The sequence below is a fragment of the Narcine bancroftii genome, chromosome 6 (genome assembly GCF_036971445.1).
Source record: "Narcine bancroftii isolate sNarBan1 chromosome 6, sNarBan1.hap1, whole genome shotgun sequence".
In the NCBI taxonomy this organism is placed as follows: Eukaryota; Metazoa; Chordata; class Chondrichthyes; order Torpediniformes; family Narcinidae; genus Narcine; species Narcine bancroftii.
The window spans coordinates 78547762-78575344 of record NC_091474.1 but is presented as its reverse complement, the minus strand read 5'-3'; the positions used below and the strand labels follow the sequence as shown (position 1 = coordinate 78575344).

At 42.7% G+C, this 27583-nt stretch overlaps 1 protein-coding gene across 5 annotated transcripts in view; it reads right to left on the bottom strand.

Annotated features, from left to right (window-relative positions):
- Positions 1-27583, bottom strand: part of kcnma1a (potassium large conductance calcium-activated channel, subfamily M, alpha member 1a) — a 743259-nt gene that overhangs the window by 260949 nt on the left and 454727 nt on the right. For all 5 annotated transcript variants that reach the window (XM_069885464.1, XM_069885465.1, XM_069885462.1 and 2 more), the window contains exons 6-8: positions 25896-25971; positions 16019-16094; positions 12151-12321 (exon numbers count right to left, since the gene is read on the bottom strand). In XM_069885464.1, coding sequence (XP_069741565.1) covers positions 12151-12321; positions 16019-16094; positions 25896-25971 — 323 coding nt within the window. The remainder of the gene's footprint in view (positions 1-12150; positions 12322-16018; positions 16095-25895; positions 25972-27583) is intronic.

The window sequence follows — 27583 nt, the reverse complement described above, 5'->3', positions numbered from 1 at the left end:
AAAAAACATTTTAATTTTATAATCTTGTTAAAAAGAAAAATTATTTCTATCAGCATTCAGCTATGACCGCGGCATTGCCTGTTCAGTTTAAAGGCGACTCTACTCAGCTATAATGTGAGACAATCTGGGTGAATTTGTGTGTAATCCAGTCAATGTCTAGTGGACAGAGACTCCTGGCTGAGGCTTTGAGCTGAACAGACATGGATAATGTTAGCCTGGCCATCTGAGATACTGACACATGGAACTGAAGTGTCTTGAGGAAAGTTTAAGCAGACTGGGGCTATCCTCTCCAGAGCTTAGAAGAATAAGTGGTAGTGTAATTGAAATGGACAGATTTCTTGCAGGGTTCAACATGGTGAGAGAAGATGGAATGCTTTCCCTGCCTGAGCTTTCTATAATGAGGGTTACTAGAATAAGGGGGTTATCGGTTCAGGATAGAATGAGGAGACATTTCAACACCCAGTAGGGAACCCTTTGAAATCCTTCACCCTCAGGGTCGCAGAGACTGAGCTGGTGGGAATACTCAGAGATTGATAGACTTTGGATCCGAACCTGAGTGAAAGGATATAGGGTTAGTGCAGGCCTGGCGCTGAGGTAAATGTTCAGCCATGATCCTATTGAATATCTGAGCAGGAACAAGGGGCCAACAAGAAAATTGGCAGATGCTGGGGTTCAGTGCAGTGCACAGAAGTGCCAGAGAATCACAGCAGGTCACTCTGCATCCCACAAGAAGTGGCCGACGTTACGGGCCTGAGCCCTTCGTCGGGAATGTGACAACTTTTGGGCGGTACGGTCAGTGGACTGGTACAGTGCCAGCGATCGGGATCAGGGCTCGATCCTGCACTGTCAGTAAGGAGTATGTTCTCCCCACGTCTGCATGGGGCTCTGATTTCCACCTACCCTTAAGAAAAAGCCGTGCTGGTGGTTGTCGGTGAATTGAGTGTATTTTGGCGGCAAGGGCCCCTTTTTGTGTACTGCACGGGACCAAGAGGCCAATCAGCTGACTTTCTTATATGAATTAAGACGAGGAATCATCAAAGCTGCAGCTGAAAAGTTATAAGAACTCACAAAAGAAAAGCAAGTCTGCAACGTGATCATGACTGATCTTCCATGCCAGTCTCTGGCTTCCACCACCCCTGGAGGGTGCAGAGAATTCAGTACCCTTCCATGCAGACCTCCATAGTGTTGGAACTAGGGGTTCTGTACTGTGGCCCGGAATGACACCATTGCCTCGGTAATTTCACAAACACGTGGCATGAAAATAAAACCACAATCAGAAACAGAGAGCAAAGTGGAACTCACATTACTGGTGGGTTTGGAAGCATGCCACTCTGCGTGCATCAATTTAGTTGAAGTGAAATTTTCACTTATGCCTAACTTTTATGATTTTAATTACCTCAAACGACCAGCACAGGCAGATGATGAAGCTTTGGGATATGATCTATATCTCTCTCAGCTGGTACCCATAAATCTACTGTAATTGTTAACTGCAAGCTGTCAGGCAAATCTACCATAGGAAATAAATCGTACTTCACAACTCAACATATATCCTTGATTTACGTTCCACCTGGTTATGATATAGCCAAGTTCAAAATGTTTAACGATAGACCAAGGTTCTTAAAGTGATAAATGCTCCATTGCCAACATGGATATTCAACCAACTAGATGAACATTAAAATTCACCATTTTTTTGAGACCTAAAATTATAAATGTTCGTAATTTATAATTATTCCCTGAAAATATTCCCAGCGAGGCTTTGCCTTGAAGCCTGTTGGTGGATCCATCTTAAAACAAGAGCTGACACAATCCTTACAGAATCCAAATTGTGCGAGGCTTGACAGATTGCACGAATATTTATGAGATGGTTTGAGCACCCTAAGTTTGAGATCCTTTGAGGGAACATTGTGTAAAAATAGTATTTTTGTTTGGGTCCCGGAGAATTTTAAAAAAAATCTGGAGCTCTTCCTCTCAGTAGCGTCTGCTCATCTGATGCCAAGAATGCCACTCATGGCATTGTGAAGAAAGCATGCCAGTGCCTCTACTTCCTCAGTCATTTGTGGAGGTTTGCTTTGACATTGCAAACCCTGGAAGATTTCTATAGATGTTGTGGTGGAATGTATGCTGACCGGCTGCATCGTGGTCTGGTATAGGGACTCCAATACCCTCGAGCGCAAGGCCCTACAAAAGTTAGTGGACATCACAGGCCAAAACCCTCCCCACCATCAAGAACCCTCCTGTCAGAGAGCAGCAGCAATCATCAAGGATCCACACCTCCTAGAACACACTCTGTTCTTACTGCTGCCATTAGGAAAGAGGTATTGGTGCCACAAGACCCACACCACCAGGTTCAGGGACAGCTGCTCCCCCTCCACTATCAGACTTCTCAACAACAAATTCAATCAGGGACTCATTTATTGATTTTTTTTTCCTCTCTGTATTGCATAATCGGTTTACAGTTCTTTCTTTGTTTACATGTGCATATTGAGAACAGATTTTTTTTGCACTACCAATAAGTGGTAATCCTGCCTCAACCGCAGGAAAAAGAATCCCATGGTTGTATGTGATGTCATGAATATACTCTGACAATAAATTTGAAATTTGAACTTCTGGGGGGTAAGCAAAGCTGACCCTCAACCCGAGAAAGAATGTGTTGGTAATGAAGGACATCGGCAAGAGTTGCAGAGGTAGGGAGAAGGGAACAAATACTTCAGATCTATCTCGGGGGGGAAATAAAATTCAACGAATAACATTATTCGCAGGGCTGGAAGAGATTCTGTGGGATTAGATTCCACTCATATAAAAGTAGCTTTCCCAGGTCAGAGAGGTTGTTTGGTAGTAATTAAGGCTTAGAAATTTAGTTGCACTCATTCAATAGAGTGTGGTGATTTCAGTGAGAACAGTGCTCAGTGGTGCTGGCACAGCCAAGAACTCAGCAGAGCAGCCGAAGAGCAGCAGACCATCACTGATCACTGACAATCATTTCTCCATTAGTGGTTGAGTGTGCATGTGTGGGCAGTGGAAGAGAGACAGCACCGGGAATTGTCTGCCACTGAATGTTCTGGGCAATGTCGTTCTTGAAAAGAAGAATGCTGACAAAGGGGAAAAAAAATCGATATAAATAAAATCTCTGCAGGAATAGCCTGGCCACAAGTTAGGAACACTGCCTTGCCTCTGGGCTGTCAGTGGGAAGGTTGCATGCTTAAACTATAATAACACCCACTCAGCCAAACTGCATGAGAAAAAATTAATGACAACCCCAGCTGGTTTATAAAAGACAGTCTTTCAACAGAGTGGACTGCTTTACAATGCAGCTGAACAGAATAGGCTGAGAACTTTACTGTTTTGCACTAAATTTATAACAAAAACAGTTTTCAAAGACAATGACCGAAAACAGGTTTCGTATCTTATCGGAAATCCCTGCAAATTTCTACAGATGTGTGGAGGAAAGTGTGCTGGCTGAGTGCAGGGACACTAATACCCCTGAGCATAAAGCCCTGCAAAAGGTAGTGGACACAACCCAGGACAGTGGTTCTCCACCTTTTATTTTCCACTCATAGAGGATGCCATGGGAGATTTGTGTGAGTAAGGGATTATTTAAGGTGGCATGTGAGTGGAAAGAAAAAGGTGGAGAACCACTGGCCTAAAACATCATCGGCAACCCTCCCAAACATCTAGATCAAATACAGGGAGCCCGCTGTCAGAGAGCAGCAGCAATCATCAAGGATCCACACCACCCAGCACTTGCTTTGTTCTCGCTGCTGCCATCAGGAAAGAGGTACAGGTGCCACAACCACCAGGTTGAGGAACAGCTGCTCCCCCTCCACCATCAGACTCCTCAACAACACTCAATCAGGGACTCATTTTAGGGCTCTTACTTTTGCACTTGATTTATTTATTTGGTCTCTCTGCATTTCGCTGTCCAATTGTTCACATCTCCTTATTTGTTTACATGTGTACTTTGAGTTCATGTTTTTTTGCTCTACCAGTAAGTGGTAATTCTGCCTCGGCCAGAGGAAAAAGAATCTCAGGGTTGTATGTGCTGTCATGTATATACTCTGACTATAAATCTGAACTTTGAACTCTTCTAAAGTTCTCTAAGAGGAGAGTCGCCTTTGAACTCGCCAGCTAAAGAAGGAACAAGTCATTACACATTCCTTATGCCACATGGTTTGTGATATCGGCATCCAAACATTTCTTTCGGGATTTTGGTGATGTTCCACTTTACACGTAGGTGGCCAGTGTCTTTTGTTATGAGGAGTGAATTGCTCTCCAGATCTATTATCATCCAATTAGTATACAGCAGTATATTTCAACAAAAACATATCTCATGGAGCATTTCTTCTTCCATTTAAAAAATAGAATTGTTATACATTAAAAGAGGAGGGATTGAATGGTTCCCAATTTTTTCAGATCTCTGGCTACCTTTGATTTTAAAGGATCACCACAAAATTCCAATGCAAAAGCATAACGTAGGGAAAATTATCTACCAACATAAAATTTAAGTATCAAAAGCATCCAGCAAATGATTAGCTACCCTTGATTTATGCAGAATCAACGTATGATAGATGCAAACATTAATGATCTTCATTTTCCTCACTCGTGCAACTAAATTCTATGCCCTCCCATTGTTTTGTCACAATGTTGTTCAGAAACCTGCCAAGGATCAGGTAAAATAAAGGCTTAATCACCAGAATGAAATATTAATAGTTATATCATGAGATCTCATTGAATCTCATTCGAGGAGGGTACCAGGAAATTTGATGAAGGAAAGTCTGTGGATATTGTCTAGATTGACTTCAGTAAGAAACATTTGGACGGGTACATGGATGGGAGGGGTATGGAGGGCTTCGAATTGGGTGTAGGTCAGTGCGATCAGGCAGAATAATAGTTTGGCAGAGACTAGAAGTGCCAAAGGGCTTGCTTTCTGTGCTGTAATGTTCTATTGTTCTATGCTTCTAACCTAATCCATGCTATTGAGTGTCTGGGTCCACATCAAGATCTTCTCCTTCCTGTGCTGAGCTCAGGAAGCTACCGACATGATTTCAGTGTCTTAATCGCCCTCTCGTGTGCGCTCAAGTCTCAATAGCACCACAGTAATTCTAAATTAATATTATGCAAGTACCCACTCCAGCACAGGTGGGCTGCCAGTTGAAAGGACATCCTGTTTGTTCCCCTGCCTTCTCCACATAATCCTTTATATCATATTCAGATAGCTATCAATCTCTGCCTTAAATACACCCAATGATCTGACCTCCACAGCTGCCCTTGGCAGCAAATTCTAGCAATCACCACTCTCCGGCTGAAGAAGTTTCTCCATATCTCTGTTTTAAATGGATGCCTTTCAGTCCTTAAGGATGCCCATTTTTTCTTGTTCTTGACTCTCCTACCGTGGGAAACAACTTCTCCACATCTACTCTGGTCAGGCCTTTCAATATTCAAAATGCTTCACTGAGATCCCACCTCCATCTTCTGAACTCCAAGGAGTGCAGTCCTTAAATCCTAATCCCTTCATTCCAGGAATCATTTTGTCCACTAAATCACAACTATTTACACTAATCCAATATTTCATTCACCCCACATTCCGCTCAACTCCATCTCAACTTCACTATTCATCGACACACCTGAAGCAATTTACCTTGGCCAACTTGTCGGGGGAGGGTATTGTGGTGGGGGTTGGAGCACCAGAATAACTGAAGGAAACCTACACAGGGAGGACTCCAGATGGACAACACCAGACATCAGCATTAAACCCAGGTGACAGATGTATGAAGGAATGGTTCTGAGAGACTAGCGACTGCACTACCACTCATCGATCTCTCCTCTTCTCATTCACTATAGAAGGTACTCATTCCATCTTAAAGTTTCATTCCAGTATTTGTAGGGGGAATCATTCAAATTACATTTAAAGGTTAGGGAGGAAGTATGTAGATCTGAAAGTTCTGTTTTTTACAGTTTCCGTGTGATTTCCAGCACTTCAGCCATTTCTGTTTCTACTTCTGATCTGTGTTCGCCTTTTGTTTGAAGATTCTTCAATCGATATTATTACTTTTTTCCTCATCTCTTTGTCCCTACTCTTACCTATTTCCCCATGATCTCACCTCCTCCAATGATCCCAAACCACCCCATTGCCCCAATATCTAATTCCCCAGTACTCAATCTCCCCGTGACAATGTTATCACGTCAGGAAAGTGGAAAAATAATTTTGCTGAATAAAGACTTTGGGATGTTTTGAAAGGCACTTCATAACTGATCTATTTCAGATTCTGAAATATGTAAGCAAGTTCCATCCATCTCTTTATTGGAGAAAATGTATCTGTTCTGGTGTTAACACTCATGCAAGAAGAGCTGACAGATGAACTCCAGTGATCTGTCACCTCCAGCACTAGATGTTGAAGTCACTTCAAGGATAGGGACCATTTTCAACAGCCATCAAAGACACAAAAATGGGCACAGGTGTTGCCCTAAGATTTCTCAAATTTAGCGAGATTAAAAGTAATCCAAGTCCACTTTCCATTGTGATCCACATACCCTGATTCATTTGTGCCCAAAATCTCTCGATTCCAACCTTGAATTTTTCAACTACTGGTCAGCCACACTCAGTACAACTTGGCCAATCCATAATGCTGAGACCATTCCCAATTTATTCTATATTCTTCCAACTGATGTAAGTCCTCTCAGTGCTCTATAGTCAATTCCACTCAGAACCTTGGACCTTTCCACAAAAGCACCTCGCCTTCTTGCATATACCAGTCACTATTCATCCATATTGCTCAATTTCTCTTCATCCATGGAATCAATTTAAAGAATCCATCCAGCAACAGCTTTAAACATTTCACAAAACTGCAGGGAGCGCTCCAGGATAACAGCCCCGCCAAATCTTTGTTCAGCTCAGGACAACTTGCACTCCACATCTCTTGCAGTGAAATAATGAAAGGCTTTGAAGTTTATGTTCCTGGATCTTTCTGCTCAATAGCAGGAGATGCTTGTTGAATAAACGTGTCCTATAGGTGATGATACTGTTTACTCAGTCATACATTTCAATAATCGGAAATAAAAACAGCAGAAAAGAATCCTGGACATATGTCAGCAAATCGTTCTCCAACAGTGCAAGGTATCGATGATGGCATCCCCATATGCATCTCCCTTAGACAGAAAGGGTCTGCAGTCCATTCCAGAGTTGCCAGCTCATGCTGACAGGAACAGAAGAATCAGTTACTAAGATCCAAAGCTCTGAGACTCCAAACCTTCTTTATTCACCACTGAGATTCCCTTTAGCAATCTCCTGCAATACCTCGTATGTAGAAGTGTTTGAAGTACCTTGACTTGATTTCCATATTAAAGGGGTAATGTAAATAAAATCACTCTCATTATTTCTCTCATCCAATAATGACCATGAATACGCTTTTCTTTCTATTCATTCTGGACAATGCCATCAGAGAGGAGAGCATTTATTGCCCTTGAGGACATCATGGTGAGCCAGATTCTTAAACACAGACAGTTCTTGTGAAGAAAGTCCTTGTAATTTTGCTGTGGGTGAGTTCTGACATTTAGACCCAGCGATGTTGAAGAAAAGACAATATATTTTGAAGTCAAAATGAGAGGTGACTCGGAGGGGAATCTGCAGGTGATTGGTGTCACCATGCACTTGATGCCCCTGCTCCTCTTGGTGACAAAAGTTGCGGGTATGGGAACTGCAGTCAGAGTAGCCTGAATGATTGGCCACAGTGCACTTAGTAAATGGTGCACATTGCTGGCACTATAGGCCAAGAGTGGAGGGGACAGATCGTTTGTATAGCTGATGAGTTATTTGGTCCTGAAACATTCTAACCCTCCCCGATCAATGAGTTTTGAGGCCTGCTAGTATTTTATTACCTTCTGCGTGGATTGTCACCCATGGCGGTAAGGTCAAGGGTGACGTCCCTGACAATCCAACCAAATCCTCAATGGTGGAACAGACTGACCAAGTTACTCTGAATTCAATGGCTGTGAAGGCGGACGAAGGCTGCAACAAATCCATCAGCTCCAATTGTCGTGGTTTCCATGCCAGTGGAACTAATTGGTTGATTTGTGAAGTATCGTGTGCTTCTTGGAGTGCGACGTCAAGTACACATTAATTAAAAAAATACACGCACAGGAGTCTTCACTCGGTGGATCAATGGAACGAAGACATCATCCTCGACTACAGGGGATAGCCACGACGACGAGTATTTAAGGATTTAGAGTTAGATATCCCAACTATAAACATTCACTCTGGTTCAATACATCTAATGATGTAATTTGTAAGAAGTGCAGAATAATCTGGTAAGTGCAGAAATTCAGAATAATCTGGTAACTCATTCAAAAATCTTGGATTGTCGTTGTGTAGGAATATCCTCAATATGTGTTACAACTACTGTATTTTCTTTAAAATTCAGCTGTTTTCATTTTAATGGTTCACTTCCTTAAAAAGTCTTAAAAGGAATCTTTCTTCCAAAACTCTGTTTTGATCTGCATCAGCCATCAATCTGTCCATTCTACTGACACATCAATCTTTAAACTCCTGTACTTCTCTCTGAGCCCCATGCCCCAAAAATGATATCACTGGTCAATGCTCTCTTCAACTTAAAGTTTCACTCACTTTGCTCAAAGCTGAATGATGCTCCAAAGGTTAAGTGCTACCATTTTGTGCCAACCCAACACACACTAATTTTACTAAACCTCCTGCATTTTATCTTGTAGATTTCTCTCTTTGCAGCCAATCCCCTATTAGTGTATTTTTAATTTGCATGAAATATCCTCTGAGGAATATCGAGTGCCTTATCCAGTGACAATGGCAGCAGACCAGTGAGGGGACCAGCAGTTGAAGAACCCTACAGGATGGTGTGACCATGGCAGCAGATCAATGATGGGGTTTCAGCATCTAAGAGCCCACGCAGGCTGCGGATGACTTACGGTCGGGGAGCTCGCATGGGTTTCTGGAGACTGGCTGATGGGAACAAGGTATTGGAGTGGAGATTCGAGTCAGTGCTGAGGTCAAGATGGGCTCCTAAAGGGTCCAGGGCACTGAAGGCTTCCTGATCATGTTGAGGTTTGGACCTCAGGTCGCCGATGACCCAAATGAGAGTCTGTGGGAGTGCTGGAGATGAATCCACAGACATTCACTGTCTCTTGAAGGAACTTTCTCTTTCTCTCTTACTATAAGGGGCACCGGGCAATGTTAATGGTGACTTAGTTTGCCTGAGGGCAAGTAGAAGGCAATTTTGTTCAATATTACTCACTTTGTACTATTACATGACAATAAAAGATTCTTGAATCTTGAAGTGTCTTTGAAAAGCCACATCTGTATCTATTGCATTGTCAGATCAGTGCACAGTGTGGTCAGTTGCATTGTGAGATGGTTGGAGTTGCTGCCTTGAGTATGGGGAAGTGTAGATCGTGTCTGTTTGAGGAGCTGACGGCTGTCATCATGATGCCCATCACAGAGTGGGCCACCAGAAGGCTCTCAATGTCTGCTGATGCCCAGTTCAACCCCACCAGTGCTGCTCCTGCCACACTCTTCTTAATCCAGGAAAATGAATGGTGTCCAATCCTGCTAGCCCCATAAGAACATAAGGATGTTGATGAAACTTGAAAAAGTCAACATGGAACACTTCAGCAGTCAGAAACATTTGGTGAGAGGTCAGACACGGAAGGATCCCAATCTTGGTTTTTGATGGGATTTCTGAATCACACCCACAGACAATCATGGATATGTGATGCCCTAATAGATAATAAATCCTCACCACTGAGTGATCAAGATCACCAAGAACAGACTTCATAGTTTAGATCAACTGATGGTCCATTTCACAAAGTATCAGAGCAAATCACTTCCAATTTGACAAGATTAATCCATTTCAATACCAAAACATTTTGAATTTTGGCTAGGCCAGATATCCAAAGACCCTATGATTTCCTCTTTGTTAAAAATTTGATTTTAATCTTCCCTTTGTGGATTTATTAAGTTTATGGTTTTGACAGGAGGACCACACCACCATAAAGAACACAAATATTTGACAGGTATCCACTTAGAACAGAGATGCAAAGTAATTTCTTCAGTCAGAGGGTGATAAATCTGTGGAATTTGTTGCCACAGGTGGTTGTGGAAGCCAGGTCGTGGGGTGTGTTTAAGGTAGAGATCAATAGGTTCTTGATTAGCCAGGGCATCAAAGGTTATGGAGAGAATGCCGGGCAGTGGGGCTGAAGGGGTAATATTGATCAGACGATGGGCTAAATAGCCTATTTCTGCTCCTAGGTCTTACGGTTAGAGGGGTACATGACTGTTTCTGCCACAGAAACCCAAAAATTAGAAATACATTGCTCCTGTGAATTTAACTGACCATTCCCACACTGCCTTTCTTCAAATCTGAGCTGGTTAGTACACTTCACTGACTGGAAATGCCAGAGCACATTGACAATTGGTAGACTAACCTTTTGAAATTAGCAAAGCGTAACACAGAGAAGGAAGTATCACCCGATCCTAACGGCTACTCAGACCACTCCATTCACTCATGTGGTTTCACCCGATCAATCCTATTTCCTTTGTCCTACCTATTTCTACGTTGCTTTTGAAAACTAGATTATGATTTCCAGACCCAAAAATGTGACTGCTTCCCTTTCCACAGAGGCTGGCTGACCTGTTGAGTGTTTCCAGCATTTTCTGGTATTTTATTTCTGCAACGCCTTCACTTGACCATAATACAGCTTAGAGGATGTCTCCCAATTCAATGGCACTCTCCCATTGTAAACCAAACCTTGCAAAATCAACCTCCTTTACATCCGTATTGCCCCTGTAAGAGTTGCATGCCACACAGAAGACCAAGTAAAATGTAAAAATTCATCATTTAATAGGAAACTCCTCATTCTGGGAATCACCCTGATTTCTTTATGAACTATGAAGAACTGGTTTACAGCAGAATCTTACAAAGACAGGATAAATATTCCACCTGAAATGTTAATTCTGTTCCTCAGACCACAGATGCTGCCTGACCTGCTCAGTGTTCCCAATATTCTCTGCTTTAATCTCAGGTTTCCTGCATTCATGGGATTTTTGCAATTGAATTTATGATGCAAAATGCCAAGCAATGGCGAGCACATGAGAAGCACAGCTGATATCACAAGATTACTAGGTCTAGGAGTAGAAGTAGGCTCATTGGGCCCATCGAATCCACTCTACCATTCTATCATGAGCTGATCCATCCTCACTCCCTGGCTTTCTACTGTAAACCCTCGATGCCCTGACTAATCAAATACCTGTCAATCTCTGCCTTAAATACACCCAATGACCTCACTACCACAGCTGTTTGTGGCAACAAGTTCCACAGATTCTAACTAAAGAAATTTTTCATCTCTGTTTTAAAATGGCGGCCTTTTTCCGGATGTTGTGCCCACTTATCCTGGACACCCCTACCATGGGAAATATCCTTGCCACATCTACTCTGTCCAGGCTTTTCAGCATTTGAAATGCCTTGATGAGGATCCCCCCCCTCCTCCTTCTGCATTCCAGCAATTGCCAACAAATGATCCTCATATGGTGACCCTTTCATTTCTTGTATCGTTCTAATAAATCTTCTCTGAAGCCTCTCCAATGCTAGCACTTCTTTCCTCAAATAAGGCGCCCAAATCTGTACTCAGTACTCCAAGTGAGGTCTCATCTGAGTTTTATAGAATCAACATTATATCCCTGCTCTTGTATGCTATTTCTCAAGAAATGAATGCCAACTTTGCATATTGACATTATTGGGACAGGGGAGATCGATTGCATGGTGCAACAGATGACTTGACTGCCAATAAACAATGATCGGATTGATCCAGGATTGAAGGACTTTTCCATCTGTAAACTGTACCTTAAGGGAACATTTGACACAGAGTCAGTTCAGGTTTTTTTTTAGACGGTGTCTCAAATCATTCTTAGCTGTGGAAAATTAAATTTTCTCAAACACATTGAAATAACATATATGTATGTCCTCATAAGGATTTTTTTAAAAATCCAAGAAATCCAGGAGGAATATTTTTTGCTTGGGAACAAAATTAAGTCCAAGGGTGTAGGACTTGCCCTTTACCTGATCAGTTGGAGCAAGTTTAAGAAATCTCAGACTTCAGCGATTATTCGATAGTAAAGAGATGATATTTTACCAAACCCCCGAGGATGAAGAAGACCATGAAGAGGCGCCCGAGAGTGGTCCGTGCGTAAACATCCCCGTATCCAACCGTCGACATGGTGACCATCAGCAAATAGACACATTCCCAGTAAGTCAGTGGTTGGGAGTTCTGGAAATTTTCCCAAGGATCCCCTGAGTTCTCCACCTATGAACAGGAATGGGGGTGGGGGTGGGGGAAGAAGAAGTTAACTGGAAAGGCTTGAGCAAAGCAGAACTGAGAGCAAGCATTGGTACAACATCAGCACCATCTAGTGCCTACATCTGATAGCAAGCACACTGCTTCCTGGGAGCTCTCCTTTATGCAAGTACTACACACTGTTATTTCCCCTCTGTTTATTGAATGGCTTGACGGTTAACATTCTATTGAGCTGGGAACCAGGAGATGCAGCCTCAACATGAGAGGCATGATGACATTTGTTCACCTAGACGGTGGGTGAATCCTTGGAATCATCCACCCAAGGGGATTGCAAAAGCCCAGTCACTGCTTCTATTCCTTTGGTTTTTATGCTTCATGAGGTGGGCACAAATTTTAAAAGAATCCAAAGATCTGAAGGGCCTCTATATTATCAGTGTTTCTGAGGCTTGCAATGGCCTGATCATAGGGGAGAGTGAGAGAGGAACCTCGCCCCCAGAAACCAGTAACTTCCCCATTGTGTAAGGTCTTTGACTCTGTTGTGAACACACATTTTATGCGTAGAAGCTGAGACAGTGTGAACTCTGGCACACTATTCAATTCCCAAGTGGCACCATGGGCCAAGGCCAATCTACTACAGCCATTCTACACCCATCTTCAGCAGCTCTCCAGGGCAGAATACTATACACCTTCAATTTCTATCCCCTCCTCATTCCAACCGTCACTACCTCCTTCAATGCCTGTTGTTTTAAAATCACAGAAGTGAGGATGTTCAGAATCAGAATTTATTGTCATGAACATGTTGTTTCGTAGCAGCATCACACAGTGCAAACATTTCGAAGAAATACATTTCAAATAAATGAAAATAGTGCAGGAAAAAGAAAAAAGACAAAGTGAGGTCATGTCTGTGGGTCATTGTTCATTCAGGAACCAGATGGCATCAGGGAAGAGGCTGACTGACCTTGAGTTGCTGAGTGTTCATCTTCAGGCTCCTGAAGAGGGCATGGCCTGCGTGGTGGGAATCTTTGAGGATATAGGCTGCTTATAGATGTCCTCGATGGAGTGAAGACAGGTGTCGTTTGAGGCACGGGCCTCAAATATTTCTGATGTTAGCCTAACTAACCCCCATTCACTCTCCCCTATCTCCTGCAGAGTTTGAAAAGTCTACTGGGGGATTAAGAACTTAGCATCAGGGTGAAGTACAATAGGAAGGGCAAGAATTACATCTGCCACTGGGAGAAAGCTGGTAAAATCAAGTTGGAAAATCATACTGGGGGATTAAGAACTTAGCATCAGGGTGAAGTACAATAGGAAGGGCAGGAATTACATCTGCCACTGGGAGAAAGCTGGTAAAATCAAGTTGCAAAATCATACTGGGGAGCAAGAATATTGTTCAGTACTCTCTACTATCACTTGGCAATGGTTTGGGTCAAACTCCTATTGGCTCCTCTCCACTATTTACGATGTTACAATAAAAGTCTTAAAATCCGGACTGCTCCGAGATTGGGCTGGTCCAAATTTTACAGAATCTTGGGCAAATTTCAAATTTAAGAAGGAACAAAGGAGAGATGAACAGGTCCATTTTGATAGTTTATTCATTAGCAAATACAGCGAGTTCCATTTATCAAAACGAGCAGTTTTAAAGAAAAATAAAGTCAATACTTGACAAAAATGTAAACGTAAAAGTGCATGTAATGCTTGAAATTCTATTTTAAAATTAATATTGTAAAAGAAAAATACAGTATATCAATGAATTTCTTTGTGATAAGATTCCCTGTATTAAACGTGGTCATTTGTTGCCACTGTGGCGCTTACAAAATCCCAATAAATTTAAAATGTTTGAGAGCTGAATTTTTGCACCCAAAATTTTGGGCTTAAACCAAAATTGTTACTTGCCCATAATATTTCTATTCCTTGCAAGTTCATACATCTATCTAGAAGTCCCATTAAACTCTGCTGCCATATTCAGAAGAGAGAGCAAAAGGAAATTAGGGTGAAATTATAAAGTCTAACACAAGGAGTGGAAGTTTCAGAGAACTTGCGACAGAGGGCTCAGGCCTGAAATGTTGAGTGTCTTTTGCTTTCCACAGATGCTGTGTGACCTGCTGAGTATGTGTACTGCACAAGACCCCAGCATCTACAGATTTCCAGAGGCTTCTTAGATTGCCCGACCTAATGCTTTTATTATTGGAACTCTGATCAGCTGTTAGCCATTGCTGTCGAATTTCAGTAATAACACTCCCATTGATGCTTCAATGTGACCGGGACTCTACATCATAAGGTCAAGCAAGAAATAGTGATGTTGCTATCCATGAATAACACAATGAGGAATCTCTCCTGTGATGTTCATAATGATCCCTTACTTCCAGAATTTGAATGGCATTGTTGGAGCCCTCCAATAAAATGACTGCTCCAGATATTCATCCTTCTCAATAAGACCTCAAAGTGCAGCTTTATCCAGAAATAACAGGCCACTGATTTACATTGACTATCCTGTCTAGATGAAACAGACCAACACTAAGCAGGAAGTTAAAGAATCCTAAGCAACAGCCTTAACCCCATTCAAGTAATGTAGCTGGTTCTTTATAACCACAGAATCATAAAACACTATCACACAAGAAACAAACCTTTGGCCTTTCTAATCTGAGCCCAACCATTAACCTGCTTGGACCCACTGACCTGCACCCAGACCATAGCCCTCCGTATCACTCCCATCCATGTACTGTCCAAATTTTTCTAAAATGCCAAAGTTGTACCCACATTCGCCAATTCAGCTGGCAGCTCATTCCACACTCTCACCCCTCTCTGTGTGAAGAAGTTCCTGCTAAAGTTTCCCCCCCCACCCCAAGCTTTTCCGCTTTCACCCTGAATCCTTGTCCTCTGGTTTATATCTCACCTTCCCTCAGTGGTAAAAGCCTACTTGTATTTACTCTACCTGTACCCATTTATCAAATCTCCTCTCATTCTTCTACACACCGGGGAATAAAGTCCTGACTGGTTCAACCTTTCCTTGTAATTCAGGGGTTTGGGCAACATCTTGGTAAATCTTCTCTGCATTCTTTTAATCTTATTGATATCTTTCCCGTAGTTAGGTGACTAAAACTGCACAGAAAACTCCAAATTTGGCCTCACCAATGTCATATACAACTTCGGCATAACATCCCAACTCTTTTTCAATACTTTGATTTATGAACACCTACATAGCAGAATACACACAAATGCTGAAGAAACTCAGCAGGTCAAACAATGCTTTTATGTTGCAAATGTACCTTTGCTACAAAAAGGCACTGTTTGACCTGTTGAGTTTCTCCAGCATTTGTGTGTTTTTTCACTTAACCACGGTGTCAACAGAATCCTGTGTTTTACCCCTAGATAGCAAAAGCTCTCTTTATAACCCTGTCTACCTGTGTGCTACTTTCAGGGAAGTATCTATCTGTAATCCCTGATCCCTCTGTTCTGCTGCACACCTCAGTGTCCTACCATTCACCGCATATGTCCTCCCTTTGTTTGCCCTCAGTAAATACAACACCTCACACATTAAATTCCCTCCGCCTTTACTCAGTGCATGAGATTGTAATTTTCTTCAAATTAGACGTCAACCTGTGTAATTTAGCATAAAACCCACAAAGGCTTTACCATTTGAAAATGTAATGCACTTCATCTGCTTGAAGACGATACCAATTTGAGAGAATGTTTAACCAGGACTTACCAAATGAATGAAACCAGCTCCTGTTAGCCATGTGCTTATAAATATGGAGAGTAGATTCACCAACTTGATGGAATTACTGTTTAAGAGACAAAAATAAATTCTGAATCTAACTTTTTTAGGAAAACAATGTTAAAGTGCCCGTTACTGTCCAGAATGGTGCCCCCCCCACCCCCTCCCAAATAATACGTGATATCCAGAGACCAGAATTCAAAAGTGAAAGCAGGCTGTGGGAGGAACTCCGCAGGGCAGGCAACATCCGCTGAAGCAAGGGTCCTGATGCAGGGTCCCGACTTGAAACATTGACCATTCCTTTGCTTCCACGGATGCTGCATGGCCTGCTGAGTTCTTCCAACAGCTCGTTTTCTTGCTCCAGATTCGAGCATCTGAGTCTGTGTCTCCACTTCACTGGAAATTAAAGGTCTAATAAAATACTCAACACGGCAGGGTTTTAATCAGACTTGCTTGAATTATTTTAGAATTTGTTTATAACCAATCCTTCCTATAACAGTAGTCTGCACCACTCCATCCAACTCCTGATGAAGATAAAGCATCCAAGATAATATTTATTTACTCTTGCAGTATCCTGAACAGTTACAGTTTTCAGGAGGAATTATTCTCTGGATGGCACCTCGGGGAGGAGGGTGTGGGGGGGGGGGGGGGTGGGTGGTTTACAAATCTACCATTTCTGGACGAATATATGATGCAAATGCAGAAACAATATTTACACAGAAGAGTGTAACCCACATTTTCCATGGTGATTTGGATTACAAAATTAAGTCGGCAAAACCTCTCCAGGTTAAACTGTCGACAATTGAATTAGATCTTAGGGATACATTTTTAATTGCAGGAGACGCCTGATGGATCAAGATTCCTCTTGTAAATTCCTGTTGCGCATAATGTGTGGAGAACTTTTGGCCTTTTCCACTTAAATTCCAAACAACAAAATCTGGCCCCAGGACTGATCCACAGCCTGTTCAAACTCAACATCGGTGGGAGTTGGGGATTCTAAATAGGGCATCAAACAAAAATAAAATCCCATGTTCTGGTACATTATGTAGGACTAGAATTTAGTGATTCTCAACCTTTTTCTTTCCACTCACGTACCACTTTAAGTCATCCCTACGCCATCGGTGCTCTGTGATTAGTAAAGGATTACTTAAGGTGGTGTATAAGTGGGAAGGAAAGATTGAGAATCACTGCTTGAGACCCAATTGTTACTGAAATATTGAGAAAAATTGTCATTGGCCCATTTCCTTTGGAATTTTGAAACTGTGCACATAACGAGTCAATTAGGGATGATTAAACAGTGGTTTTCAAACTTTTTCCTTCCACGCACATTCCACCTTAAGTAATCCCTTACTAATCACAGAGCACCAATGGTACAGGGAATACTTAAAGTGGTATGCGAGTGGAAAAAAAAGGTTGAGAACCACTGGACTAAATGTTAATATCCCTTATGGCATTCCTGACACTTGCTGCCTAGACTCTGCAGGGGTAACCAAGTGAGTGGTGGCATCCTCTAGCTGATCAAGTGGGTGTCCTCCTTCCTCACTGTTTCACTGATAGACCCATGACACCTCCAGAGGGTTCATCAGTGAATCCCAGCATCCTGGGCTCACCCCCTAGATACCCTTCACTCACTTGTGGGCCCAGGTGGAATCCTTTCTCCTCATCCAGAGCCACTGACTCCCCTTTTCAGCAGCTCTGGAGGGATCTTTGCCTGTCAGTGTATCTTCCCCACACTCCCAACTCCTGGAGTAGGCTTGATCCTCTGCAGCCTACTTCAACCGGTCAGACCCTTGCCTTCCAACCATGTGGCTGCACCTCATGCACCAGTGTACCGCAGTTTCTTGAACTCATTGGCTTCTTCCGCTGCATCCTCCCAAGCTTGATGGTGAAAACGAGATGGAGTGAGGCTGACTGCAGCACAAGGTCTGGTCTGAAGTTGGTTTTGAGAACTTCATTTGGGAAGCAGAGCCTCTGGCCTCATGTCAAAGAAGGAACTAATTTGGAAATTTTATATTCTAATGTGTTATTTTGCCAATTCTGATGAGAACATCAAGGTGGACTTCAGGTATGGGTCTGCTCCCAATAAACCACTAACCTGTTGCAATGACAAAGCACTTACCTAGTATTGACTGTTCTCCCATTACAATATTTCTACACTGTACATGAAGACAGTTCAAACACTTGCAAATGTTACAGTGCATTGAACCAATTCTATTAAGTTGACAGAATGACTCCAAACACCAGCAGGGCTCACTACTCTGCGTCACACACTGCTTTAGGGTTATTTATATTGCTAGCATTTTAAGTTTGCTGTGAATAAACAGTATCATCCATCACCCGCGATCTAAACCATCTATAGAACACAAGGGTGATATTATTATCCCCGTATTTATTCCCTCATGCTACCTCTGCTGTTGTACATTGATGTGCTTAGAAAACTATTCAGTGTCTTCAGAGAAAATGGTTTGGAATGGCAAGAACATTTCTTAGAAAGCCCAGAATCGGTACGCACGATGCAAAGGTTTCTCACAGTTCATTACTGCCAGTAAATTAAACTGCTCCATCCGAATGGTGATGAGATGTAAATGAAATCCCACAGAGACACACAGCTAATGAGCGTCATTGAATCATAGCTCAACATGCATGTGAGCTTTAGCTCCATGGAAAACAAGTTGAATTTGGGACTGGGATAAAAAGAATTTATTTCAGAAATAAAGTTGTTCAGTCAATGGAATTATTTACCACAGAGAATAGGAGCAGGAGTCGCCCATCTGTCCCGTCGAGCCTGCACTGCCATTCAAATTCCCAATTTATAGTCAGAGTACAGACATGTCACATACAACCCTGAGATTCCTTTTTTGCTGTGGGCACGGCAGAAGTAACACTTATTGGTAGTGCAAAAATAACTGTACACAGTGTATACATGTAAACAAATAAAGAACCGTAAACAGATAACAAATGTAAACAAATTGACTGGGCAATACAGAGAGAACAAAAGAAGATCAATAAAGTGCACAAGTAAGAGTCCTGAAATGAGTCCCTGATTGAGTTTGTCGTTGAGGAGGCTGATGGTAGAGGGGGAGCAGCTGTTCCTGAACCTGGTGGTGCAAGTCTTGTGGCACCGATACCTCTTTCCTGATGGCAGCAGAGAGAACAGAGCATGTGCTAGGTGGTGTAGATCATTGATAGCTGCTGTTGCCCTCTGATGGCAGCATTTCCTGTAGATGTTTCGCTTGTGATGTCCTGGGCTGTGTCCACTCAATAAGATTCTGGCCATGGATTCAGATTCTCTTACCCACCTGTTTCCCATGACTCTTTGTTTCTCAATTATTCAAAAATCCATCTGTGTCTTCATGTGGTTGACTCCTATTTTTCATTTTTCTGTGTATTTATTGATCATTTATTTGTGTTTTTGTTGATTCATTTGTTTGCAATTATTGCACTACTAGCTGTGAGTTAATTTTCCTGGACAACACATAAAATGAAGCATTTTAGGGTACTTTGGTACACACAAGATTCAATTCAAATTCTTGGGCGTCAACATTCCGTGGATCTGTCTTGGAGCCTCAATACTGATACAATCACAAAAGAAGGCCCGCCAGCAGCTATAATTTGTGAGGTGTCTGAAGAAATTCGGTATGTCACCAAAGATTCTCGTAAACTTCTACAGGAGTACCGTGGAGAGCATTCTGGGTGGTTGTATCACTGCTTGGTATGGAGGTGCCAACTCTTAGGACAAAAATAAACTCCAGAGGGTTGTTAAATCAGCCTGCAGGCATCAGACCTCACTCCATTGAGGACATCTACATGGGGCGGTGTCTTAAAAGAGCATCATCTATCCTCAAAGACCCTCATCACCCAGGCCATGGTCTCTTCACTCTGCAGCCATCAGGGAAAAGGTCCAGGAGCCTAAAAACAAGCACTCAATGGCACAAGGACAGCTTCTTCCCCGCTGCCATCAGATTCCTGAATAATCGATGAACTATAGACACTGCTTTACTTTTCATGCACTATTATTTTTATTTTTTTTATAGTAATGTCGATAGATGGTTATAATATGAATGTTTGCACTATGACGCTGCCATAAAAACACCGAATTTCATGACTTGTTCATGACAATAAATTCTAATTCTGATTCTGAACTGCTCTTAGAAATGACCTAGTCCAACTTACATGTTAGGTCAACTAGTTCTGTTGGCCAGGTCTGTGTTGTACTAGTCCTTGGCTAGGTCTGTATTCTAATAGTCTTGTTGATCAGGTCTGTGTTCTACTCGTCTTGTTGGCCAGGTCTGTGTTCTTCTAGTCTTGTTGGCTGGGCCTATGTTCTACTAGTCTTGTTAGCGGGGCCTGTGTTCTACTAGTCTTGTTGGTCAGGTCTGTATTCTACTAGTCTTGTTGGCCAGGCCTATGTTCAACTCTTCTTGTTGGCCAGATGTGTTCTACTAGTCTTGTTGGCCAGGTCTGTGTGTTCTACTAGTCTTGTTGGCCAGGTCTGTGTTATACTAGTCTTGTTGGCCAGGCCTATGTTCAACTCTTCTTGTTGGCCAGATGTGTTCTACTAGTCTTGTTGGCCAGGTCTGTGTTCTACTAGTCATGTTGGCCGGGTCTGTGTTCCACTAGTCTTGTTGGTCAGGTCTGTGTTCCACTAGTCTTGTTGGTTGGGTCTGTGTTCTACTAGTCTTGTTGGCCAGGTCTGTGTTCTACTAGTCTTGTTGGTCAAGTCTATGTTCTACTAGTCTTGTTGGCCGGGCCTGTGTTCTACTAGTCTTGTTGGCTGGGCCTGTGTCCTACTAGTTTTGTTGGTCAGGTCTGTGTTCTACTAGTCTTGTTGGTCAAGTCTATGTTCTACTAGTCTTGTTGGTCAGGTCTATGTTCTACTAGTCTTGTTCATCAGGTCTATGTTCTACTCATCTCGTTGGTCAGGTTTGTGTTCTACTAGTCTTATAGGCCGGGTCTGTGACCACTAGTCTTGTTTGCCAGGTCTGTGTTCTACTAGTCTTGTTGGCCAGGTCTGTGTTCTTCTCATCTTGTTGGCTGGGTCTGTGTTCTACTAGTCTTGTTGATCAGATCTGTATTCTACTAGTCTTTTTGACCAGGTCTGCGTTCTACTAGTCTTGTTGGCCAGGTCTGTGTTCTACTAGTCTTGTTGGCCAGGTCTGTGTTCTACTCCTCTTGTTGGTCGGGTCTGTGTTCTACTAGTCTTGTTGGTCGGTCTGTGTTCCACTGGTCTTGTTGGTCAGGTCTGTGTTCTACTCATCTTGTTGGTTGGGTCTGTGTTCTACTAGTCTTGTTGGTTGTTCTGTGTTCCACTAGTCTTGTTGGTCAGGTCTGTGTTCTACTCATCTTGTTGGTTGGGTCTGTGTTCTACTAGTCTTGTTGGTTGTTCTGTGTTCCATTAGTCTTGTTGGTCAGGTTTGTGACCAACTAGTCTTGTTGGTCAGTTCTGTGTTCTACCTGGCTTGTTGGCTGTGTCTGTGTTCCACTAGTCTTGTTGGCTGGGTCTGTGTTCCACTAGTCTTGTTGGTTGGGTCTGTGTTCTACTAGTCCTGTTGGCCAGGCCTTTGTTCCACTAGTCTTGTTGGCCAGATATGTGTTCTACTCATCTTTTTGGCCAGGTCTGTGTTCCACTAGTCTTGTTGGTTGGGTCTGTGTTCTACTAGTCCTGTTGGCCAGGTCTGTGTTCCATTAGTCTTGTTGGCCAGATCTGTGTTCTACTCATCTTTTTGGCCAGGTCTGTGTTCCACTAGTCTTATTGGCCGGGTCTGTGTTCAACTCATCTTGTTGGCTGGGTCTGTGTTCTACTCATCTTGTTGGCCAGCTCTGTGTTCCACTAGTCTTGTTGGCCAGGTTTGTGTTCTACTAGTCTTGTTGGCCAGGTCTGTGTTCTGTTAGGAGATGCTCATATAGGAACTGAATGTACAGAAACTTTATTGTGGAGGATAGAAGTGGAATATGGAACTTTTATGTCTTTTAGATCGACTTTTCGTGATTTTACCAGTCTGAAGAATGTCCAACCTCTGAGGAGTTGTTGTTCTCCATTTCTTTATACAAGTTTGGACAGCATAACGAAAGTGCAGTAAGTAAAGGGGCTTGACTTGCATTGCCACTGCAGTGACCTCCTATTCATTAGCCTGTTGTTCATGGAATGCTTGCAGTTCACTTTAGACTGCAGGTAATCTGGGAAATTGACAAGGAGCCTTGGAGGCTCCATCATTCCCATTCCGAACTTTTTACACAGCATGCGTTCCAGGAAAATAAGAGTATCCTGGAATTCACCGTCTGTGTAAAAAGCATGTGTTCAGCTGGAATTGAAGCAATCACATTTCTGGGGAGCAATTAATGATGTGCAATGAATCCCATCTTTCAGAAATTCCTACATCCTATCAATGAATAAATTGAAAACAGGCTTAAAACAGCAAGTGAGAGAGAGAAAAAAGGTGCTGCTGTTGGGAGATGCTGCAAGGCACAGAGGATGCAAATTCCAGGTTTTGGGCAAGAAATTCAGCAGGGAGGGGGGGGTAGGCATTAGTGGAATGCAAGGGGTGACTTTGCTTTCACACAGTGAGGGATGATACGTTTGAACTCACTCTTTGTGAAGGTGATGGAAGTGAAGGTGATCAATGATTTAGAAATGAAATTGATCATCTGCCTTGAGGAAACTGGGCTCGAAGTTCCACATGTCCAGTTTGTAGTGGTTTTATGCAAGACCAATGCAGCTTATTTGACTCCTTGTGCTCTCAGCAACCTGGATTTATTTTCCCACTTAGGTCTGTTTGTAATTGTTCTCTTTGGATGTGGAATTTTGTGTTGTGGATACGACTGGTGACGCTCACATTTATTGTCTATGCCTGAATATCGCAGAAATAAAGGGGCAATTAAAGAATCAACCACTTCGCTGAGTCTGGATTTATCAGATGGATTGGGATCAGGATGACAAATTTCCTTCCCTACATAATGCTAGGGAACCAGATGGGTTTTCGCTTTATTTTAAATTCCAGGTTCTGGGGTTAGCATACATTGGCTCTTGCAATGCAGAAGGATGAGGGATGAATGCTGAAAGGCCAGGACAGAGTAGATATGGCAAGGATTTTTCCCATGGTAGGGGATTCTAGGACAACTTCACGAGGAAAAGTTGTCCATCTAAGATAGAGATGTGAAAATATTTCTTCAGCAGTCTCTGTGGAACCTGTTGCCACAGGTCGCTGTGGAAGTGAAGTCGTTAGGGCAGAGATTGACAGATATTTGATTAGTCAGGGCATCAGGGGTTACAGGGAGAAAGCCAGGGGAGTGGAGCTGAGTCAAAGGATGGGTCAGCTTATGATTAGAATGGTGGAGCAGACTCGATGGGCCTCCTTCTGCTCCCATCTTGTGACTTGAATTTATATTACCCAGCTGACATGAGGTGATCTGGTCTTGTGTATGAGTCAATATTCCCAGAAAGGGTCTGGAGAACCCAGGCTTGCTCTCTGCGGAGCAAAGGAGGTTGAGAGGCGCACAAGATAATTACGGCTTTAAAGGAGGCAGATACAGGAAGTGAGGAGAAACATCTTCATTGTGTGATCTGGACCTGTCTGCCTGTGATGCACAGAAGGGGAAAGGGACCAAGCTGCTTGCTCAATGACCTCTTCCTGTCTTGTACCATTTGATGATTCTATGAAGTCTGGTGAAAAGTGTGAGAACTGACAGTGTTGAGCTTTGCTCAGCCTCCTTAATGGTTTTGTATCTGTAGCATCATCCAAAAGTTAGTTGATTTTCTCTCCCTCATCTCTCTCAGACACTCCTCCAAAGGAAATCACTAGTTCCCCTTCCCCCACCGAATCTGGCAACATCAATGAGAAAGGGATTAGTACTTTAATCTACAATCCCTCTTCAATTCACATACAGATTTGCAATTTCTTTCATAAACCATCTAAATGGATTACCACAATCCTGCTCAGCTCTCTGTGAAATCACAAACCTTTGGCCCAAACTACTTGTTGTTTAAAATATCCTAAGTTATTTATTTACAGAGCCCATGGAATGGGAAAAAGAAACGATCCCTTGCTGGTTCAGTTGGTAAAAGCATCTTGTCATGTGGAACTGAATGCCAGGAGGCAAGATCCCACTTTCAATATCTAACTCGGAGAGCAGTCTAGGACTCCTTGAGGATTTGCTTCAGTGTTGGGGGGTGGGGTGTTGATGGTGTGATGGTGGTGCGAGAGATTCAGAATGGGACTGATAGGACTGGGGACACTGGCTTCAGAAACCAGGGCACATCAAATTAAATTAATTTAAAACATTTTTAAATCTAGACCAAGAAGGAGACTGGCCCTCTCGGCCCAGGAGCTCGTGCCATCCAATTGACCTTCAACCCCCGGTACATTTTGAAAGGTGGGAGGAAACCACAGCCTTCGGGAAAAACCCACACGGACACGGGGAGAATGTGCAAACTCCTTACAGACAGCACCGGATTCGAACCCTGGAGCTTTAACGGCATTGTGCTTCCTATTGAGGACATTTTAAGTAGCAGCTTTTTATTAAAAATAAATGGTATTTTTGTCACTGATCTTAAAACAGACCCATTAACCTCATCATTTACCTATCTGCACGTCCCATTTTATCATTTCCATCACACCCTTGTTTGCCTGCCTACATTTTGCTCAGACCTCGATGAAGGGCTCAAGCCCGAAACGGTTCTGTGCCTTTATCTTTGCTATAGAAAGTGCACTGTCTGACCTGCTGAGTTTCTCCAGCATTGTGTTTTTACTTTAATCGCAATGTCTGCAGATTTTATTGCTTTACCCCTTTGCTCGCTTAAACTTCTCTTTTGTATACATATATTTTCTTGAGTTGTTTTTTTGCGCGTCTGATAAGTAGAAATTCTGTTTAGCCAGCAGGACAAAGAATCTCAGGGTTGTATGTGACGTCATGTGTATACTGAGGACCCCCACCCCCACCATCACAAAGTGATTCTACTGTACCAAATGATACGCACATCTTTGGGATGCAGGAGGACATCCAGATCCCTTTGAGGAAACCTGCAGAGTCACAGGAAGAGCGTACAAACCATGCAGGCAGAACGGGAGGTCAGGATTGAACCTGGGTGATGGGAGCATTGAGAGAGTGGGTTCACTACTTTGCAAAGTTTACTCTGGCAGGGTGATGCACCATCAATCACTCAAAGACTAGTATAGGCTTTTATTCACTTGAGAACTTAGCACATCCCTACTGATCAGCTATCCTGCTCTGAGTAACAGGGGGCTGTGGAGCAGTCACCTTAATACAGGAGCCTGTGAGGAGGGGCCACAGGTCCAACCGGCCAATAGGTGTGCTTGTGCTTGACCAGATAATTATACATGACAGTGGTTTACCACACGGGGGGGGGGGGGGGGTGGGGGGGTGGGGGGGTGGGGCAAGGTGGATGAATTCTGCAATCTTTGCTTGCTTCAAAAGTTGAGTGCACTTACTAACAAGCTTTAGATGTTGAGACATACACAATGTTTCGGGCTTAAGCCCTTCTTCAGGGGGGAGCAGGCGCCCGAAAAAAATGGTAGGGGAGAGGCACAAAATGTACACAGGCGCCTGCCCACATTTTGTTCATGCCTTGATGAAGGGCTTAAGCCCGAAACGTTGGTTATGTATCTTTATCTTTGCTCTATAAAGACCCGTGAGTTTTTCCCAGCATTGTTATTACTTTCACCATGCTGTCTGCAGGCATTCATGTTTTACTTTAGATATTGGTACCACTTCATAAAAAAAAATCAACATTAACATTCTTCCATTATCATTTTGCATTACCCATCAGATGTTTGAAAGTTATCATGTGTACAAAACATGCGTAAATCAGACCTGCCTATTAGGTGATGGAATGATAATCTGTACCACTTACCTTGTTTTTAGGATATTTAGAAATTGTAATATTTCTGAGAATTGTATCAATCTGAGAGCTCTTAAAAATCGCAAACCTGTAAAAGAAAGAAGACGAATCCTGTCAGCCAATCCCTTCAGCTGGGAACACCGTCACATTCAGACCCTGAGTATCCGCAAGGTCAGGCTGTGAATTAGTCATTACATAGTTAGTACCCCTCCATAAATCTTCGTCCTCGAAGCCAAGCCAAAGAAGAAAGTTAGTAAGGAGTACCTTTTGTTGAAGAGATATAGATCAGGAGTTTTAGGCAAGCCACAATTCAAGAGATACACTCAATAAACTCTCTGGACCTTAATTAAGCAATCAGGCAAGATATTTTCAGAAAACATCCAGGCTACAAGCATTGGATTTGATAGCGAAACGACATAACTAAAATGTACACTTGAAGGTGCCTTTGGAGCCATCAGTCTAAGGTTGATTACAAGATACCACTGACATGGTATGTGGTTTGCATATCTTAATCCAACAGCAGACAAAACAGAGAATGCAAATCGACACAGCATGAAAGTGCCAGAATTATTCCTCACTTTAGCTGAATGACGATCATTTACAGTGGCACAGCTTGTTCTTTTTGAGGGTCACCATGCAAACAGGGTGCCCTCCAGATAGTTCAAAGCTTTCAGTGACATCAAGACCCTCCCCCATAAATACAGATAAATACAGGCTCAATTTTGACATTTAAGAATGGTTTGGAGGGGAACATGAGCAGGAGAGATATGGTCTGAGTGCAGGTCAGTGGGATGAGGCTGAAAAAGTTTGTAAAAGCACACAGAAATGCGTGAGGAACATGGCTGGACTCGTAGCGTCCATAGGAGGTAAAGATATATCACTGACTTTTCGGACCTGAGTCCATCCTCAAGGTACAGGCAGAAAACAGGAAGGCGTCTGAATAAAGACAGAAGAATGGCAGGGAGAGGAGTCTAGGCCAACAAAGGATGTTAATTGAATATGATAAGAGAAAAGGTGAGATTGATTTTGGCTCTGTGAAAGGAGACAGATGGAAAAGGAGAGACACAGAGAGAGTTAGGGGAAAGGGGGTGGGATTAATGTAAACTGGAAAATGTCGATGTTAATGCCATCCAGATGTAGTGTGCCCAGACACGAGGAATTGTTCCTCCAGCTTGCGGGTGGTCTCAGGCTGGTAGTGCGTGAGACCACCCGCAAATTCAGTTACATCAAGACCTAGTAAATCCTCCTCAATAAATTCAGGCTCAATTTTGACACTTAAGAGTTATTTGGACAGGTACATGGACAGGACGGATATGGTCCAGGTCAATGGGACTAGACAGTTTTGCAAAGACTAGAAGGGCTGCAGGGCCTATTCCTGTGTTCAATGGTTCAATAATGTTTGATCCTCCAGAGGTGGAAGGGCACGAAATGGAGAAAAAAAAGAGCATGGAAACAACATCCTGAATTAAAGATGAACGATAATCACAGCTTGGTTTCTTTCGCCTTCTGTGGATAAAAACAGAAAAAAATCAACCATTGCCAACTTCAAACTATTAGTGTTTAGCTGTCCTGCCAGTGCTACATGTTAGCTACACAGAATATCTTGAAGACTACTTAACCAATGATCTATCCTGGACATACAATATCTCCTCACTTGTCAGGAAGACACAACAATGACTGCACTTCCTGAGAAGACTGAA